General features: G+C 37.4%; 4 protein-coding genes across 6 annotated transcripts in view; 1 reads left to right on the top strand and 3 right to left on the bottom strand.

Annotated features, from left to right (window-relative positions):
* Window positions 1–2,946: 2,946 nt before the first annotated feature.
* Window positions 2,947–9,727, bottom strand: LOC125237937 (40S ribosomal protein S20). The gene is made up of 3 exons (XM_048145180.1): window positions 9,567–9,727; window positions 9,132–9,293; window positions 2,947–3,187 (listed from the first exon to the last, which is right to left on the bottom strand). The coding sequence occupies exons 1-3, from the start codon at window positions 9,567–9,569 to the stop codon at window positions 2,981–2,983; spliced, it is 372 nt and encodes a 123-aa protein (XP_048001137.1). The 5' UTR covers window positions 9,570–9,727; the 3' UTR covers window positions 2,947–2,980.
* Window positions 9,728–11,318: 1,591 nt separating this feature from the next.
* Window positions 11,319–12,731, bottom strand: LOC125237737 (trafficking protein particle complex subunit 2-like protein). The gene is made up of 4 exons (XM_048144905.1): window positions 12,620–12,731; window positions 12,161–12,372; window positions 11,867–12,043; window positions 11,319–11,772 (listed from the first exon to the last, which is right to left on the bottom strand). Exons 1-4 carry the CDS (start codon window positions 12,650–12,652, stop codon window positions 11,727–11,729), a joined length of 468 nt encoding a protein of 155 aa, XP_048000862.1. The 5' UTR covers window positions 12,653–12,731; the 3' UTR covers window positions 11,319–11,726.
* Window positions 12,732–12,780: 49 nt separating this feature from the next.
* LOC125237736 (protein Vhl) lies at window positions 12,781–13,807 on the top strand. Its single transcript, XM_048144903.1, has one exon. It carries the CDS (start codon window positions 12,971–12,973, stop codon window positions 13,484–13,486), a length of 516 nt encoding a protein of 171 aa, XP_048000860.1. The 5' UTR covers window positions 12,781–12,970; the 3' UTR covers window positions 13,487–13,807.
* A 2,821-nt stretch (window positions 13,808–16,628) lies between these two features.
* Window positions 16,629–19,428, bottom strand: part of LOC125237891 (oxidative stress-induced growth inhibitor 1-like) — a 61,853-nt gene continuing 59,053 nt past the window's right edge. For all 3 annotated transcript variants that reach the window (XM_048145128.1, XM_048145129.1, XM_048145130.1), the window contains exons 9-10: window positions 18,032–18,186; window positions 16,629–17,458 (exon numbers count right to left, since the gene is read on the bottom strand). In XM_048145128.1, the coding sequence (XP_048001085.1) occupies window positions 16,688–17,458; window positions 18,032–18,186 (926 nt within the window). In that variant the 3' untranslated portion in view covers window positions 16,629–16,687. The remainder of the gene's footprint in view (window positions 17,459–18,031; window positions 18,187–19,428) is intronic.

Below are 19,428 nucleotides of genomic sequence, written 5' to 3'. Positions count from 1 at the left end.
TTGAGACGAGTCAGTAACCTCAAATGATATTCAATAATAAATAATACTTACTAAAAATATTAGTCAAGTTAATTAGTTAGTTACCAAAGTCGTCAACCCAAGGATCAAAGTTTTCGGTCGCAGTATACATGCAACAGTACAGCCAAACACGCACACAAGTGCGGTTTTGGACACGGCGGGTGCCGCACACAATGACAAAATAACTTCGCGATCGTCGAGCCGCGTGCGGAGCGGACTAACATACGTCCTGCCGCTACAAGCTCTGCCGCGGTACTGACATCGCAAGCGCGCGTAACCGGTAATAAGGAGGCATTTTTAAAAAATCGTCAAAAATATTAAATTGCAATTAATAGAATACTTTTGCATAAAATCTGTTTGAGTAAGCGTTGCAGATTATTTTTATATTAAAACTACTTCAAAAACACGTAAGTTTTCGAAGAAATTGACACTTATTCTGAGGTGATTTCTGAAACAAATTGGATTCATCATATCCTCATTTACTCTATTCTAAAGCCTTATAACAAAGAAGTAGTCTCAGGTGATTGTAGTACAGGATATACATAATACAAATTTATCACTTGAAGCATTCAAAACTATCCAAATTTTACAAATTAGACGGACTAAGTCAGCACTTTTCGCGGGTTTTCCTAAACATGCACCAGAAAAAAAATCATAATTAATTAAGTGAGTTAGTTTTTAAAAATCCAGTCTCACAACATGTAAGTTAAGAAGATGTCCTAATCGAATCCTGAACTTAATAAGTCTTTTAGATGACGGAAAGTGTAGCATTTTGCCGACTAAAACTATCAATTTTACATTATTACGACGTTTTCGTTGAATGCCCTCTTAACGATTTTTCGTTAATTTTAAATAAATCGAATAACAAGAGCTACTATTTCAAGTGTAATTTAGGTAGATAGATTATAAAGACATGGATATAATACCAAAAATCAGTTTCCAAAGCATTACTCACGGTATAAACTTCCAACCCCAGACTACAGAAAGAGTCAATAAATTGGTGCTGGCAGGGCATATAAGGAATCTTGAAGAACATAGGAGTAATGGTACAAGTTCTTCGAGCTAGTGATATAGTATTCACTAAACCTCCGTCCCGTTAATGCCATATAAAACAAATCTAAATGTAAGTACCTAGTCATGTCCGCGGCCGCAGAAATATCCGACACGGGCCTATTCCTAGGCTAGGCCTGAATCTTTAAGCATAATCTAATACGGTAGGAAAAATACTAACAGCGTATTGACCAATATTAGGTAAACAAAGCTTAAATATAATTTATTATAATGTTTTGTTGTGACATGTCACTCACGTTTTCTTTTCACCGTAGCTATCTATTTAGTTCTTTGATCCAATTTCCAGTGTGCTCTAAGAAACGCATAGAACCTGCAACGACTATTTATGCCATTATTTGTACAATTATCAACGAAACAACATTGATTCCCCATATCAAACATTACACATTGTATTATATTTTATGAGTTTTGATAGATGACAACCACAATCAGTGTCGATTTTGACCACCGCAAGCACTGCGATCGCTTTGCTTATCCCCTCCATGCACTTCGCACGAAGCCAATAGCTAACTGGATTTACCTACTTTTGAAGTTAAGCGACACAATTGTCATTATAGACAATTGAGATAATGATGTCACTCATTTTGCCGGTACGGACTGAAGGGTTAATATTTTAAAATGAAAGTCTCAACTCCTTAAAGCGTGCGTTATTGGCAGCTGTGCCTACGCGTCGGCGACGGTGACCTCGACCTCCACGCCGGGCTCGATGTTGATGCTCTGAGTGCAGGTCGATCACCCGCTTGTGGATGCGCATCTGGAACCTGTCCCAGGTCTTGGAGCCTTCATTTTAATATAACCTAACCTCAAATATTAATTTTGTAAAAACCCCCGATTTCGTTGACCAATTTCCATCAAACATGACTAAGGGCCACTTGCACCAACGAAAATCCCGAGGGTTAACCCACCATTTTATATGGAATTTGACAGATGACAGCCCACTAACCCTGAGTTAAGTAGTTGGCGCAAGTGGGCCTAAGAACACTCTCGACTAATTCAGCTGTCAAAGAAACTAAATCGGTTCATCCGTTCGGGAGCTACGATGCCACAGACACACAAACAAACGAGAGTAAGTATAGGTAACCAACCATTAAAATTTTGAAAAACCCCCGACCCCGACATAGTGGACAGACTTTCATGAAACATTGCTAAGAACACTCCCGACTAACTCAGCTTTCAAACAAAAAAACTAAATCTAAATCGATTCATCTGTTCGGGAGCTACGATGCTACAGACAGACCATAGAGGAAATAAGTAAGGGAAGAGTTGTAACTCCATACATCAGTAAATGCGAGTTATTTGTAGTGACATCTATCGTCATTCACTCGTCAATCACGCGCCAACTAGCGTAAATTATCAGTACTGCTACCCGACACTAGGTGCCGACAGTGTTGCGTCTGCCAAAAATGTAATATTTAAACAGTTTACACCTTATATTATAAGCTGAAGTAATTGAAAGCAAAGTACTGATTAATACTATTGTAATATTAGCTATAAATTGTTGAGCAATAGACTTTTTGTTCGTCGTGACGTCTATTGACAAGTAGCAGTACTGATAATTTACGCTAGTTGGCGCGTGATTGACGAGTGAATGACGATAGATGTCACTACAAATAACTCGCATTTACTGATGTATGGAGTTACAACTCTTCCCTTACTTATTTCCTCTATGAGACATACAGACACGTCAAACTTATAACACCCCGTCGTTTTTGTGTAGGGGATTAAAAATCGCGATGGCTTGCCGGAGCGTTTAAAAGGCTCGAGGAATATTGTCACCGCCCTGATTCTATAACTCCCGCTCCGCTTGCGTGAAATAGCATTTAGTGTGATGAAAGAGGTTCAAATAAAAGTCAAAAATCCTTAAAGCAAAGGTTTATTTAGGCAGCTGTGCCTACGCGTCGGCGATGGTGACCTCGACCTCCACGCCGGGCTCGATGTTGATGCTCGTGATCTGCTTCACGATCTCGGACGGCGAGTGCAGGTCGATCACCCGCTTGTGGATGCGCATCTGGAACCTGTCCCAGGTCTTGGAACCTTCACCGCAGGGCGTCTTGCGGGTGGTGATGCGGAGGATCTTGGTGGGCATGCGGACGGGGCCCTGGAAATAAACAAATATAGATTAGTTTGTGATCAAGCAAATGTATTAAATGAACTTAGCGTGTCAAATGAAGTCAGTAAAATCTACTGAAATGTCCGTCTTCGCAGCTTTCGGGCATCAATTTTTGTAAGACGAAGTCAACAAAAACATTAAAAATGCCTCGTTACTCACGTAATTGCAACAACACAAAAATTAACACTTAAGCTGCGACATATTAAAAATCACAACTTCAGTATAAAATCTGACAAGCTCGGCCCCTGTACATAGCTGAACTAATCCCAATAAGGCCTAGTTACCTTCAGGTTGAAAGGTCAGATGGCAGTTGCTTACGCCAAATCTTGGGATTACTTGTCAAAGTGGACCCCAGGCTTCTATGAGCTGTGGCTAATGCAGAAATTTTAAAATAGCAAGGAGTAAAAGCCATGATAAGAAAAAAAAAATGCAGAAATAACGCTTTAAAGATGGCGATTATTCATTTATGAGAAAAATGAAATATGACCCCTTAAGAATATTTAATTATGAATTAAAGTGGTAATGTGACTGCAGGAAATACCATGTTTTCTTACCCTAATAATTAGCACCTTCGGTAGGGTATTTAAATTATCCTGTAGGTAACTAGTAGGGTGGAGCGAAAAAACACTTTTCTGGAATTAGCAAACCTAATAGTTATCAATCAATGACCCTTAGTCTATGAAACCTGTGTGTAAATTTTCAGCTTTTTAAATCAACATCTTCCGCCTCCGCAATAGGTTTGAAATTTTGAAAATCTCATACAAACCTGAAAATTCAACCTTCAGATAAAAATGTTTTTGGACAGTATTATGTTCAGTATTCATTATTGATACATATTATTACAAGAAACTACCAAGAGTTGCGAAAATAGCCTTAAAAATCGCCAATTTTCAGTATTTTAGTGGCTATTTTGGCCAATGTACTGAAACTAGGCGAACTTTGGCGATTTTTGACGCTATTTTCGAAAATTTTAGTAGTTTCTTATAATGATATGTATCAATAATATATACTAAACATAATACTGCCAAAATTTATTTTTTATCTGAAAGTTGAATTTTCAGGTTTGTATGAGATTTTCAAAATTTCGAACCCAATGCGGAGGCTGAAGATGTTGATTTAAAAAGCTGAAAATTCATGCAAAGGCTTTATATACTAAGTGTCATTGATTGATAACTATTAGGTTTGCTAATTCCAGAAAAGTGTTCTTTCGCTCCACCCTAGTAACTAGCAAGTGCAGGACATCAGTCAGTAACCAAAATTAAACCGTGACCAAACCACTGTATAGGAAATCCCATAACATAACTCCAGAGATCAACTCAGAATTATTTGTGGTTACATTACAAATTGTTATGCAATGGAACCTCATTGATTTGCACATAATTAATCTTTTGACCACTGACGACTTGTATGCATGCATAATTTATTCTTGGAAATATATAAATACTGATAACAAGGTTATCATACTTTTATCATTTAATTAACTTAAGCTTGTTTAAAATGTGATCTCTATTTGCCCACATAGTGTCTTTAATTTTCGAAAAATCCAAATTATGTCATTTACATTTTGAGTCATTTAGAATCTGCAACATTCGCTTAGGAATTTTAGTTCTGCTTTTATGAGACACTTGTTTTGGCAGACTATATAATTATGTAGGTGGCTAGAGGAGGATATGCAAAACAACTATGAGTCAGAGCCCCGAACAGAATTAGCAATTTGTATGCCGCAACCATCATGCACTACATTTGATTTGTGATGTGGAGCGTAAATGATAACTACTTCGTATGGAGTATACGTTTAATGTGTCTTAAATAACAAGTACATGCCAATATATACTAAGCTATGCACATGTGTGGGTAAGGTGTGGTACACACACTACACCTTCCCCCTCAGAGAAAAAAAAATATTGTCCTATACTATGAGGAATATTTTTTTTAAATATCAAAAAAAAAAATTACACAAATTAAAAAAAAAGTAAGGAAAGGTATCTTTTGTAAGCAAAAGCTCTCAGGGAATGTATATCTTATACAAAATTAAATCATTTTTTTTTTACACATATAGGTATTAGGCATACAGTAAAAATACTTTGAAGTTCAAAGAAAGAATATTTGACGAATAAAAAAAAAATAATTTTAAAGAGATACTTATACAATAGGTAAATGAAAATTATAAGTTTTACTTATAAAATTTGTCTAAAATAAACACAAATTTCCATTATACGCTAAGGGCACCATACAATAGTTATTACCATGGGTGGGTACCCATGTATTTTTATAAAGGTTATACAACTTATACACTTAGTTATCTATGCTTGCTTTGATGACGAATCGTTTAATAAACAATTATACATATTTGTATAAAATAACCAGAATACAAAATGTAAACAACATCAAAGACTTAACACAAAACTTAAAACTACACTAAGTAAATAAAAAAAAATCCACAGTGAAATAAGTATCCGTCGATACAATTCAAATCCAAATAGATAGTTCGTACAGTACGAGTATGAACTCCCAATCTAGGGTACCTTGGGTGAACATCATATTTATCTCATTATTTACTTGCAAGTCTTACTTTCATTCATAGACGTCTTAACTTTATTTTTATCATAATAATAACACTGTATTTACTTGTGCATCTAAAGCGTGCTTCTCTTTTTTTATGGCAAGGGTACACAACGCATTTACTTACCTGGCCGGCCGACCTTACTATATATTTATTTATTTATTTGCTCAGGATACAAGGATATTTATTTTTAAGCGCGCACACATACAATATATTTACTCACACAGGCAGTTCTTTTAACACGTCCTTACATAATAACCTTCCATGTGTCCAAGGAGTCTTCACGATTGATGTTCGATCAAATCATGATCAGATCTCCAAGGATTCCCTACCTGCCTTGTACCCTGGCGTACCCTTGCTATACCATATCGCTCATGACCCCTCTCGGGCTGCCGATGATACGATAGGCATATTTATAAGTATATCGATTCAGTAACACTCATTAAAAAAAACATTCAATTACCAACCACAATCAAACCAACACCATAAAACTTCAACAAATAAGAATTTCAACAACCCTTGGTTGATCAGACCAGTCGCTCTTTGAAAAAATTACCTGCTTCAGTTTACTCGACTTCCAAAATCTCGCACACATACCTAATTTCAAAATACAAACCATTCTTTTCTATTCCACCTTTTACCTATAAGTACATACAATTACCAACATTAATAAAACCTCTAGCCATAAAATCCGTCGCAAAATAAAACAAAACTTGAACACTCCTATACCTAAATAACAAAAACATTTCATATACCAACAAATTCCATATCCATTTTACACCAATTTAAAAATAATCCAACTTTTTATCTCTTATTAGATCTCAAATATATTTATTTTCCACACATTGTTAAATCCGTAAAACATATTATAGTCAATTCCGAGAAAAAAAATCTGAAACATTCAAGTACATTATTATTTCTTAACAATCTAGTTCTAAATACTAATTTTCAGTTTAATATGGTCAAAAGTCGGTAAGATTATAATTATATGCAGTTGCCAAGTTAAATACTACGATAAATTTTGAAGTAATCTAAATGATTGCACAATACTATTAATAATGCATTATGTTGAAATTGAAATTCGAGACGTAATAACAGAAGCTACATACCGATCCCTTATATGTGAACACGTGTCGCGGATGACGCGGCCCACCTGTACGCTATGACGAATGTTGTATCCAAGTGCACGAAATCATTTGTTAAGTTTACCAATTTGAATTACTGAATGCAAAGTAGAGATCGAATGATGTAATATTAAAACGTGCCGTACTTTTAACCATATTACTATTTCGTCATCAAGCAGCATTTAATTAGATTCCACATAATATTTAATTTGCATATGCATTGTATTCCTACATCGCAATATTATTAAACTTAATTTCCGTAAATAATAGCAATTGCTAATATTACGTAAACAGACACAATTTTGAAACTTAATTTTTATTACCTACTCAAAAACCGAAATTTAAAATAGTTATCTAATGAAAATAATACATATAACGCGCTTCATATTTATTTTAAACATAAGAAGAAACTTTCAATCAACTGCTTATACTTATTAACTAAAACCATATAACTACCTAGTTTAGATTACGACCATTCCATGACCGTTGTGTGGCGGGACCAGGACTTCGTGTCCAGTCTCCTCGTCGTCGCGTCCAACGTCGGCAAGGCCACGCCCGGGGTCCGTGACGCGAACAATCTCCCAGCTGCAACGTCCAACTTACAACTTGCCAATTTCGTTTATTCGAAAAAAAAAAGATTTATTTTCAAAATCTCCTGATACATGAGTCTATTTAGTAGATATTAGAAATGTAACTTAGTCCACACTGCACATATTCTTTTTTATTTGCAATAAGCACCAATCCGTAACTTTCGATTTAGTCTCTGTAATCTTTTCACTTTCACTATATGATACTCATATATTTGATATATTAGTCCCGTAACACCAATCCGTAAGTTCTATTTATTCTCTTGAAACTTTTCACTGTCACTATAAATATATAATAGTCCTTTTCATTCACTTAGAGTTCCAAATATTTATTTACGAAAGTTCACGGTCAGTAATACTGGCTGGCGCAGCGCGCCGCCAGTGCAGCTCGAGGCCGCACTGGCAGGATCGCCATGTGATGTGGAGCGTAAATGATAACTACTTCGTATGGAGTATACGTTTAATGTGTCTTAAATAACAAGTACATGCCAATATATACTAAGCTATGCACATGTGTGGGTAAGGTGTGGTACACACACTACAGATTACAGTACTGGTCAAAAATATAAGTAATACATTCACTAACAGACAAAAAGGGCGCACTATGACAGAAACCAGTCGTAATTTATAACCGGCATCTGAACAAAGTTTATGTGTGCCCACCAGGCAGGTTCATGGTTGCGAAAGTGTTATATAACAGTTGCTATGGTAACACATTTTGACTACCAAACTAAAGATAAAATAATCACACAAAAGTACACATTTGTACCAAAAACCAATGGGTGAACTTAAATTTTTGACCAATATGTGTGTGTAAGTAATATATGTGATTGTCAACATTATCAGAATTTTATTAAGAAAGCTAATTTTAAGACCATGTCAATTTGTTGGAGTTGAAAGAGTTGAAGTGTTGTATCTCTCCTATGAGCAGACTGGTGTACAGACAGACAATCTGCACTTTGAAGAGAGCTGCTGTAGCGCCTGTTTGGTGAACACAACAGTACGGACTTGGTGTGTCTTCATCAAGGCGCTATTCTATTTGAGAATGTGCCAGAAGCTTTTTTTACCGTTTTGCAAGTATACTTTAGATTAAATAATAGTAAATTAGCTATTTAGCTAATAAGGAACAAAAACAAGTTTGAATAGGGTCTACTAACTCATACACTAATATAATAAACTGGATATATGTTGATATTAATGGGCATTTTCGGAATTTGAGACCCCCAATTAGCGTAAGCGTAGTAACTTAACAAAAATTAACTCGCTGTCAGTTTTGTGATGAGAATTAAGTATAAAATCTGTCTAAAAGTTTACTTTTTTCACATTCTAAATGTAGATTATCGCTTAAAGTTTATGTTATAAACACATTTCTATAGAAATTTCATTATTGTCAAAAAACTGACAGTGAGTTCATTTTTGTTAACAACTTTCACTAATTGGGGGGTCCCAAATTCTGAAAATGCCCTAAATATGTAGAATGATGTAGCTTAACCAAGCACCACACCAGTAACGAGATATTTCTATAACAGCCCATATATGGAACTGTGGACTGTAGTCCGCCTTAAGAAAATATATTCAATGGCTACAATAACATATAAAATCTGACAATCTGAGTCTCAATCTATAATTTAAAAAAATTGCGATTTTTTTTAACTGACCTTCACGCGCAGTTTCTGCTTCTTGGCGCCATTGATGAGGTCAGCGCACACCTTCTCCAGCGACCTGACGTTGCGGGACGTCAGAGTGATCCTGATGCGGTGGATCGGCGAGATCTCAGCCTGGGGCTTCTCGATGTCCTTGCCTGACACTACAGCGGCTGCCTACAAAACAAATATGGTGAAATTTATGACTCACTTATTTGAGCTATTTAATAGAAATATCGACGGAAACTGCGCATTTAAAGCATGGAAATATGTTATTTAAGAGTTAAGACGACTAATTTTATTGGAAAATGGTCAAAATGGGAGGCAAAAGCGTACACGTGTAGACCTAACCTTAAAAATCTATATGACCGTTCTAGTAAGGTGGAATCTATTTTCTGTAAACGAAAAATATATTTTTACAATGAAATGCGTTGTTAGGGAATTACTTACCATGTTCGTGCGATTTCCCGGTCGAGATAAACAACTTTGAAACCAAATTTGCTCAGCGCTGAACCGGAGAACAACTTCTGTCACAAGAAAGAGACAATTTCAATTTCTTTTATAGCGGCGTTGGTGCTTAGAGAGATCGTTCAAAAACCATAATAAATTGAGTAAAATGATTGGTTTGACTTTCTTTTTATTAGATAACTGTTAGAATAATGAAACTTGAACAAAATGTTTAACTGCACGATAGAATGCTAGGAGATATTATAGTCAGAAATAGAGAAAATAAGGATAAATATTAAATTAATAAAATATATTTAGTAGGCAGGTTTAAGAACGTAACGTATTAAATGTTGCTAGCACAAAACTTTTGTTACCCGATTAGATTTCAATAAAACTAGGTCCACTTTAGTTCAGATTTCAGATTGAGTAGTTAGGCCCTTGTTAGGCCAAAAAGTGTGTCCACATGAAAGGGTAAAGTTGGGGCTGGTGTCCCTCTCGCACTTATTGACACTGTCAAAATCATTTGTTTGAATGACGTCATCACTGTCATTATTTGGGGATACCAGTCAATATTCCTACCAAATCTACTAATACCCAATTAAAGGTTTATTTAATTGCGCAAATATTTGGTTTTATGGCTTCATCATATTAACTTACCAATTCGTTACAAGGTATTAATGCCCTTGCCTCGATATAATACAAAAATAATGTAAGAAGTTTATAAGCTTAGTTATCATACAGGTAAAAATACTACTACTATAGTAAGCATATATGTAATTATTATGTATGTATATTATACTACTCTTTGTAGTAAGCTCTTTAACACTGGTCACACGTGCAAGAGGGACACCAGCCCCAACTTTGACCCTCTCATGTACACTAGTAACTGTGAGGTAACCGATAGGGGGTGGGCGGCACTTTCAGAGGAAAAATTCTTTATAGAGAGGACTTCCAAGTCCACGCTTATTACCTCAGAGGAAAAAATTCTATAGAGAGGACAAGCCGCGCGCGGCCTGGTCGCAGATGTAGGCCCATTGGGCCTACACCGCCGCCAGTTCGCCGTCCGCTGTCATCGAGTGTACACGCGCGCTGTTCACCGACGAAAAACGAGTTTTATCAAAAATGCCGAAGTGTGCAATAATAACTTGCAAACATCGCAGTGACCTGAATAATTTCCAAGCCGATAGGATAACATTTCATAGGTAAATACTATTTATTTCCTTTTATTTCACATAAAACACGAATTCAACGTAATACTCCGAGTTGTACCATGTAACCTTACGTTTGCTTGTGCTTTAAAACGTTCATTATACATTGCGGCTACACAAGGAACATATTGTAAACAGTGTAGTGTTTTGCGCCGCAATGAACGGTGTACAAAACGATTCACTCAGTGAGACATTTTTCTCGGAAACGAGGCGAGGCGTTCCCGCTATTTATCGTTGTGTGCGTGCGCGATCGCGCTCGCTTATCGTTCGCGTGTACACATACATTGAAATGATGCGCGTGTATTGCGCAATAGGAGCGTCCAGCTACAAGTGTGTGTGGATTAGGTGTGTGCGTGCATTATCTTTACAATTACTGGTGCTTTTGTGGGTGGGTTGACAGGCGTAGATCGCCCGGCGACCTATCTCCCGAAAGGCGTATTCTATACAAAGTCGCTGTTCTTGGCATGACAGACCTATCTCCCATTGATATTATGAAAATGGAATTTATTTATTTATTTATGTGCAAGTTTACCGAGAGTTAAATTCAAAACAGGCTATTCATTTATTTTGTAACCGTAAAAATAAATTAGATATTATACTTATAATTGAAACACGTCGTCTTACAATTTATATGTGGAAGGAAAAGCATACACAATTACACAGCAAAGCAAGTCTTGCTTGCCACATAAAAAAGGCGCAATAGTCTAATTTTGCATGGGACGATAAAACATTGCACCTATACCTAATATACCTATTTATGAATTTTGCTATAACAAGATTTACTTGACCGTCTTTCTATAACATATCTTTACTGTTAATGTTGTAACTAACATTAATACATATAAATAAATACAATTAACAACTAACGCAGAAATTCCCCTTAAACCGATCAAATTACATTTCATTTCATCATACATAATACTAGAAAATGGGTAGAGTGCTGTCAGCTTGAGTATTAAACATTATTTAGCATTAAACTTTTGACTTGCTTGTCGAATTTCCTGAAAAGAAACAATTTCATTATTATTTTATAAAATAATGTACTATAATTATTAGAATTATTAGTATAAATTACATTAAAATAGACCAGCTTACGGTGAAGTTATTTGATCCCCAGGCAAATGGAATGGGTTGCATATAGCGTCAGCATACAATGCGTGCAACCGGCGCAAAGCCGTCCGCACTTCTGCATCTCTTATATTGCTTCCACTGGGCGACGTAGAACTCGTCACGAGAACTAATTTAATTCTCGTATTTGTTACGTAGCCGTATCTAAAATAAAAAAATGTTTGAAAATTTAATTTATAATGTAATGAAGTACTGGACAAGAATAGCATTAATAATGCAGTTTTTTATTTAAATTTTATGGGTGTTTAGTAAGATACTTACATTTTATGGGTATCAGTAGAGTAAAGAAGTCCTAAGTACAAGTCACGGAGATCTGCTCGAGCGGTATTTGTTCCTGCTGCTGCATTGTTGGTATTCGTGGTGGCTAATCGTTCTTCCAATGCGTCTAAAGCAGTGTGGACAAGCCATTGGCGAGACAACTCGTTATCAGTTCCAGTATCGTTTCCTATTCCGCCTATGTATAAAGGCGAATTCTGTTAACCAAATAAAAATAGTTTTCAATAACTAAATTAGTTAAATTAGAATTACCCTTATATATGGGTACATTTTCTAATCAGGTTGTCTATGGTAATGACAAACATTGATTTCCAAGATTCCTAAAAACTCGTTCCTACGTAATTATTGGAAGAATGGGAGCGTGGAGTGATAAAAGTTGGCGTCATATTCGTCAAAGAATTGTGTGAATTATAAAAACAACTAAGAGAAGCTTGTGAAACTTACATCTTTGCCTATTACTGCCACACACACGGCCATCTTTTGGGAGGATTGTTGACAACTGTCTGTTACCAACTTCACAGTCAACTTGACGTCCCCTGGGCCCTGTTGCGACGAGCCTGCCTGTTGCTGTTGTCATTACTGTCATTAGACGTCAATGACGTCATAGTCAGTTGTTCAACCCAAGTTTTTACTTGTTATCAAATAAATGGCCCAACTGGATTATGTTACGTTACTTCTGTCACGTACATACTATGAAAATATTTGAGCAAAAGTAGGCGGACATACACAGTTTACTTAGTGTTTCAAATTATAAGTGCATAAGTCAAAAGAGGAAGAGTTTCCTATTCCTGAATAATGGCGATACTAGGAGAATTAGGGAACGAAGACGAAGGCTTACTGTATGAAGTAGATGATCACGGCAGAGAGGAGCTTGTCAGGTCAGTGGAATCAACACATCGAGTGTTTATACGTTACACAAATGTTACTTCGCGGCCTGTGAATATCTGGTGGAGAGACTACTCCGGACGTCGCCGTTTCTACGCGTGCCTGAAGCCGTCAGAGTTCTGCGATATTAACACTTTCGCTACTCACCCTTGGGAGTTCACGGATGTGGCGACCGGTGAGCGCTTCAATATCGGGCCGCAAGCTATCTTTAGAGCTCCAGTACGACAAGATGCGCGTTTTAGAAGTAATTGGAACATAAGTGTGAGTCTCCGGTCTCTCCGAGACACTGCTCTGTTGCAAGTAGCACTATCTGTGTCGGACCCACGGCAGGTAGACTCATTAGGCCTCCCGAGGACTCTTTCAGAGGATGTGAAGCAGCTTACTCAAGTTATTCAAGTCTCCAAACAGACACACAGGGATCCGTGACACATGGATTATAGCGATATTGACGTAGTTATGCCGTCACAATCAACATCCTCAATTAAAGTTTTTGTTATTGACATGAGTGTTGCTGTGATTATCAGTGTTATCTATCAGTGGGGATATTTTGAAGACTCGCTCGTGCCATGGATTTCTAGTGTTGCTTCGGGACTATTAGCGTGGGGGTGGGTGCATATCAGACATTATATCTTCTAGTTCTAAGAAACAAGTGATATTTAAGCTTTTGTTATGATAAATGTGAAAATAATGTATTTAAACATTAGAATTGTTTAAGATAATAGATATATATGTTTTTGTAATATTAGAAGAATGGGAGCGTTTTTTATCTGAATGACTACCAACCTATCTTACTAAATCACTGCTTACTGCTAACCTTTTTCCACAGACGTTTTGTCTGGCTCCCTTTGGCATAGGCCTCTCCCATATTACTCCATATTTCTCTGTCTAGAGTAGAGTTGTGCCGTTCCCGAGAACATTCTCCCGTTTGTATGGGAAATGTTTTCTTAGGAGAATATTCGCCATAGTCAAATGAGAACATTCTCGAGAACGGCACAACTCTAGTCTGGAGCTTGTCTTCTCCACAGGGTTCCAGGTACCATTCTGAATTAGTTTTCCCATCTCATTTTATGTCTGCCGTATTTCCTTTTGCCATCTCTTGGGTACCATGATGTTATGTCCTTTGACCATTTTATATATATATATAAAATGTTATATTTGTTTGTTTAATTTCTAATGTTATCCAACAAATAATGTAATTTATGAAATAAAGCTATGGAAACGGATTATATCACATATAATGAAGTAGTCTAGTCACCCATTGGTTACGAATGCTGTACAGATATCACTACATAGTATAAAACAAAGTCGCTTTCTCTGTCCCTATGTCCCTATGTATATGCTTAAATCACTTGGTGCAACCAACCATAAGTGTTAGCGGTTTATATGCATTGATTTAATTATCTGTGATAAGAATTAAATACAAAACAATTTAAATGTGCTCATAATATATTTTAATGTTGACTGTCAAAAATATGTAACTTTTTTATCTACTATACTTAATATACTTATATTATAAGTATCACTAAGTTTGAAACATGTTGCCAACAGGATTATAATAAATATTAGTAAAACTGTGTTTAAAATATGTCTCACGAAACTAATTGAATAGTTAAGATTAAACTATACTTACTATCCATACTAATATTATAAATGGGAAAGTGTGTGTGTCTGTTTGTTTGTCCGTCTTTCGCGGCAAAACGGAGCGACGAATTGACGTGATTTCTCAAGTGGAGATAGTTGAAGGGATGGAAAGTTACATAGGCTACATTTTGTCTCTTTCTAACGCGAGCGAAACCGCGGGCAAAAGCTATATAATTATTTTATTTTATAATATTATAAATGGGAAAGTGTGTGTGTCAGTTGTCTTTCACGGCAAAACGGAGCGATGGATTGACGTGATTTTTAGGGTTCCGTAGTCAACTAGGAACCCTTATAGTTTCGCCATGTCTGTCTGTCCGTCCGTCCGTCCGTCCGTCCGTCCGTCCGTCCGTCCGTCCGTCCGCAGATAATCTCAGTAACCGTTAGCACTAGAAAGCTGAAATTTGGTACCAATATGTATATCAATCACGCCGATATATTGTTGGATAGGTATTTAAAAATGAATAAGGGTTTACTAAGATCGTGTTTTGATAATATTAATATTTTAGGAAATAATCGCTCTTAAAGAAAAAAAAAGTGCGTCCCCCCCCTCTAACTATTGAACCATATGTTTAAAAAATATGAAAAAAATCACAAAAGTAGAACTTTATAAAGACTTTTTAGGAAAATTGTTTGGAAGTTGATAGGTTTAGTAGTTTTTGAGAAAATTACGGAAAACTACGGAACCCTACACTGAGCGTGGCCCGACACGCTCTTGGCCGGTTTTTTTAAAGTGGAGATAGTAGAAGGGAGGGAAATGACATAGGCTATTTTTTGCCTCTTTCTAACCCTCCACTTCCAGGGGTGGAAGTTTGTGTGGAGCATTAAATTTCGCTATTTTCGAATTTAACGTGATCGAAGCCGCAAAAACTAGTAAGAATATTATAGTGTCAATAATTATACCGCAAAAACTAGTAAGAATATATGTATAGTGTCTATAATTATAGAATGTAACTTAATTTAAGTAGTTTTAACAAATACTATATACTATAATACGTGCAGCTTCTGACGTTTCCCATACAATTGAGCGGCAACAATTTTACTAGCGCCATCTAGCGGTTCGAGTTGATCAAAGTAGTTGTTCAGACTTTTATTTGAGTAAATTAAAATAGAAAATGCTATTACTTGATCTACTTTAACATTTTTAGACGGAATAAAACAAAAAAATAAGAATTTGTAATTTTTTTTAATTTTATGCTGTATGAAACTAAACTATTTTGATCAACTCATGCCGCTAGGAGCGCTAGTGTGCCTGTTGCCAACTTTGGCACCGAGCTGCACGTATTAACTCGTAGAGTTTACATAGTATTTGGTTTTAATTCTATAAAACTGTTAAAAAAGGAATGTAAAGGACGATTCTCATTTAGGCTTTGTTTTTGTTGATGACTCAATTTAGGCATGGAAATCTATGTGACCAATCTTAGATTTTGTTTAATGAGAAATAAGATCTTTTTTTTAATACTACGTCGGTGGCAAACAAGCATACGGTCCGCCTGATGGAAAGCGGTCACCGTAACCTATGGACACCTGCAACTCAAGGAGTGTCACATGCGCGTTGCCAACCCATTAGAAACTTGTACAGTAGAAACTGTTAAGTACACAGCAAAAAGGATTGTACAATTTCCAAGGAGGGTTCGGGTTGCCGACGACCTGCCGACGACTCATAGAACAATAGACGGAACAAATTTAGTTCTGTCACCAGCACACCGCACCCTCGTTGAGCTCTGGCAGCCTTACTCACCATTTATAATCATTTTATTGCTCTTGGAGCATAAGAGGCTAGGGGGGGGTCTTTTGTGAATTGATGGAAGAGTACAAATAATAATCTCTAGATTTCACGCTTTCAGCACTAAAATGTTCACAAAAGGTTTATGTCTCAGAGCTGTCAACAGTAGCCAAGGAAAAGGTAGGTTATGATTCATACAAAAACTTCAGGTATAAAAAAATATTTATTGTAAAAAGAATTCCATCACAATTATCATAAACCATTCACTCGTTCTTTCTTTCCTTGTGCATATGCGCCACGGCGGCCAACGCGCCTCCCGGGATGAAACGAACGAAGTTGTCCGCCGTTAACGGCCCTAGGGCGTAAAGTCCCGGGCTGTAAAGCATTTCATGCGTCCCTTTATCGATCGCTACCGGGTTGCCCCTGCAATCCACGCCTACTTTAGGATCTATACCGAATCCTATACCACTAGAATACGGGTTAGTCGGCTGACACTGACATTTAATCTTATTCTCTAAGGGATCCGAATACGGGACGACCTCACACTTGCACTCTTTCATACGTCTGTTACAATCAGGTACGATACATTTAGTGTCATTTCCGTTGATTTCTGAATAGTTTAAATATCTAGATTTGCAGCTTTGAATACTTTGTCCGAGGACAGTTTTGAAATAGTGCCAATGGTTCTTGAGAAAACACCTGTTATCTTCGATTTTTCTCTTCGCCGCGTGCTTGGATTCGTCAGTACATTTGGTGCAGTTGTTTAAGTCGATACAGTTTAGGTTGAAGTTTGTCTGTAAGAAGAATAGGTCTGGTTTGGAGCCGATGAGCACAGCTATGAGGGAGACAGTTAGATCTTTCATCTCGTTCGTGACGATGTCGAGTAGTTTGACAGATTTGAGGCAGTCGTCCTCGTCGGCCATCTTGGGGGGCTTGTGGGGGGAGAGCGGCACGGCGTCCGCGATCACATGATGCGGGTAGGGGGTGTAATTCGGGTGGTTGCCTGATGGTCCGTCGCACATCATTTTGTACACCTGCGAAAGAAAAATATTATAAGTAAAGGCATTTGTTAAATCAGTTTGTTTATTTGACAGCTGCCAAATCGATACAGACGACCTTGGGACAGTCAGATAATTTCCATAACGATATACAAAACTTAATCGATAAATTGATAGAGGGCGCCAATGTAACGCTGCATCCCACTTCTGAGTTCAAAATGGCTGTTTGTATGTGTTGGTGAAGAATGCTTTGCTATGTACTGGATATTAATATAAAATATTAATACCTGTGTATAATTGGTAAGCTTGCGGGTTCTGTTTGTCCAGCACAGGGGCCGGGGTTCGGCTTAAGTGACGTCCATAACACTATACAAACCACTGTAGATACCTAATGGATTAGTGGAGCTCGATGCACGTGTCACAATCGGCAACCGGTTTTAAGGCGTCCATATCTCTATCTGTGTATACAAACCACTATCTCTAATCGATGTTGATAGAGGGCGCCATTGATTTGCAACGCTGTATCCCACTTCTGATGTTCAATTTCAAAGCCGCCGCATGTATGTACTGGTAAAGATTAGATAGTACTGATAATTTGTTATTTATTACCTGTGTATAATCCGGGTAAGCTTGCGGGTCTAGTTTGGCCAGCGCAGGGGCCGGGGTTCGATGCACGTGGCACACTCGGCAGCCGGCCTTCAGGGACAACCACACGGCGTCCGCTGCGCTGACGCCCGAGCCCACTACGAGGACTGTCGGTGGGTCTGGAATTTAAAATCAAGGTTAAGAGAAGTTAAAATTTATAAACCAAAACCAAATGTTGGCACTAAAAATGGCGCGAAATTCAATTTTTCTATGGGAATTCAACCTTCGCCCTTACATTTCCAAACAATTTTTAAGTGTTGTGGCTCGTGGATGATTCAGCCAACGTCAAGGCATAGAGAAATAAGGGAAGAGTTGTAACTCCATACATCAGTAAATGCAGGATGTTTGTAGTGACATCTAGCGTCAAATACCAGCGTCTAGTACCACAACTCGACACTAGGTGCCAACAGTGTTGCGTCTGCCAAAAATGTGATATCAAAACAGTTAACAACTTATATTACAAGCCGAAGGAATTGAAAACAGAGTACTGATTAAACTATTGTAATATAACGCTCCGCGCACACGGAGGCAACAGTTGCTCGGCTACTTTTTTTGTCTCTGTCGTCACTCCTTGGACGCAAGGAGTGACGACAGAGACAAAAAAAGTCGTCGTGCAACTGTTGCCTCCGTGTGCGCGGCGCCTTAGCTAAAGATTGTTGAGCATTAGACTTTTTGTTCGTCGCGACATCTATTGACAAGTAGTAGTACTGATCATTTACGCTAGATGTGGCTACAAATAACCTGCATTTACTGATGTATGGAGTTACAAATCTTCCTTTACTTATTCCTCTATGGTCAAGGTTTAGGTTGTAGACACGCGTTTTATGAAGACCGAGAGAAATTGGCCTATGAGCCTTTCAAATTTGCCGCCTTTTTTTAGTGTCAAAATTTGATTGACTGTCTATATTCATATATTTAAAAAAATTCCGATTTCTTTTTTATTTTATACACACAAAGTGCGTGTGTGTGTCTAAAATTGAATTGCTGATGAAGACTATGAAGTTGAAAAGATGTAATCATGTAAGTACCTACCTAAAGCATTGGGAATGTTGAGTCATCGCCCTCTATAGAGCACTATTTGTTAGTTCAAACTTGTGTGACTTGTAAATATGGACGATAGTACCTACCTATTGCAAATAAATAAATGTAAGTATGGCTTGTGGTACATACCTAAAGCACAAGGAATGTTCTGAGGCTGCGCCCTCTGTAGTGCGCTGAGTGAATGCAGCGCGTATGGTGCTATGGCTGGATCCAGTGTGTTAGGCCGGTCGCTACCGCCGCAGGCGATTACTACCCGCTTGCAAAGTGTACAGAATAGGCGACCTAATGTCTTGTAGTTAGAATAACTACGTGTAAGTGTG

The sequence above is a fragment of the Leguminivora glycinivorella genome, chromosome 22 (genome assembly GCF_023078275.1).
Source record: "Leguminivora glycinivorella isolate SPB_JAAS2020 chromosome 22, LegGlyc_1.1, whole genome shotgun sequence".
Lineage (NCBI taxonomy): Eukaryota > Metazoa > Arthropoda > Insecta > Lepidoptera > Tortricidae > Leguminivora > Leguminivora glycinivorella.
This window is presented reverse-complemented; position numbering and strand designations above follow the sequence as displayed.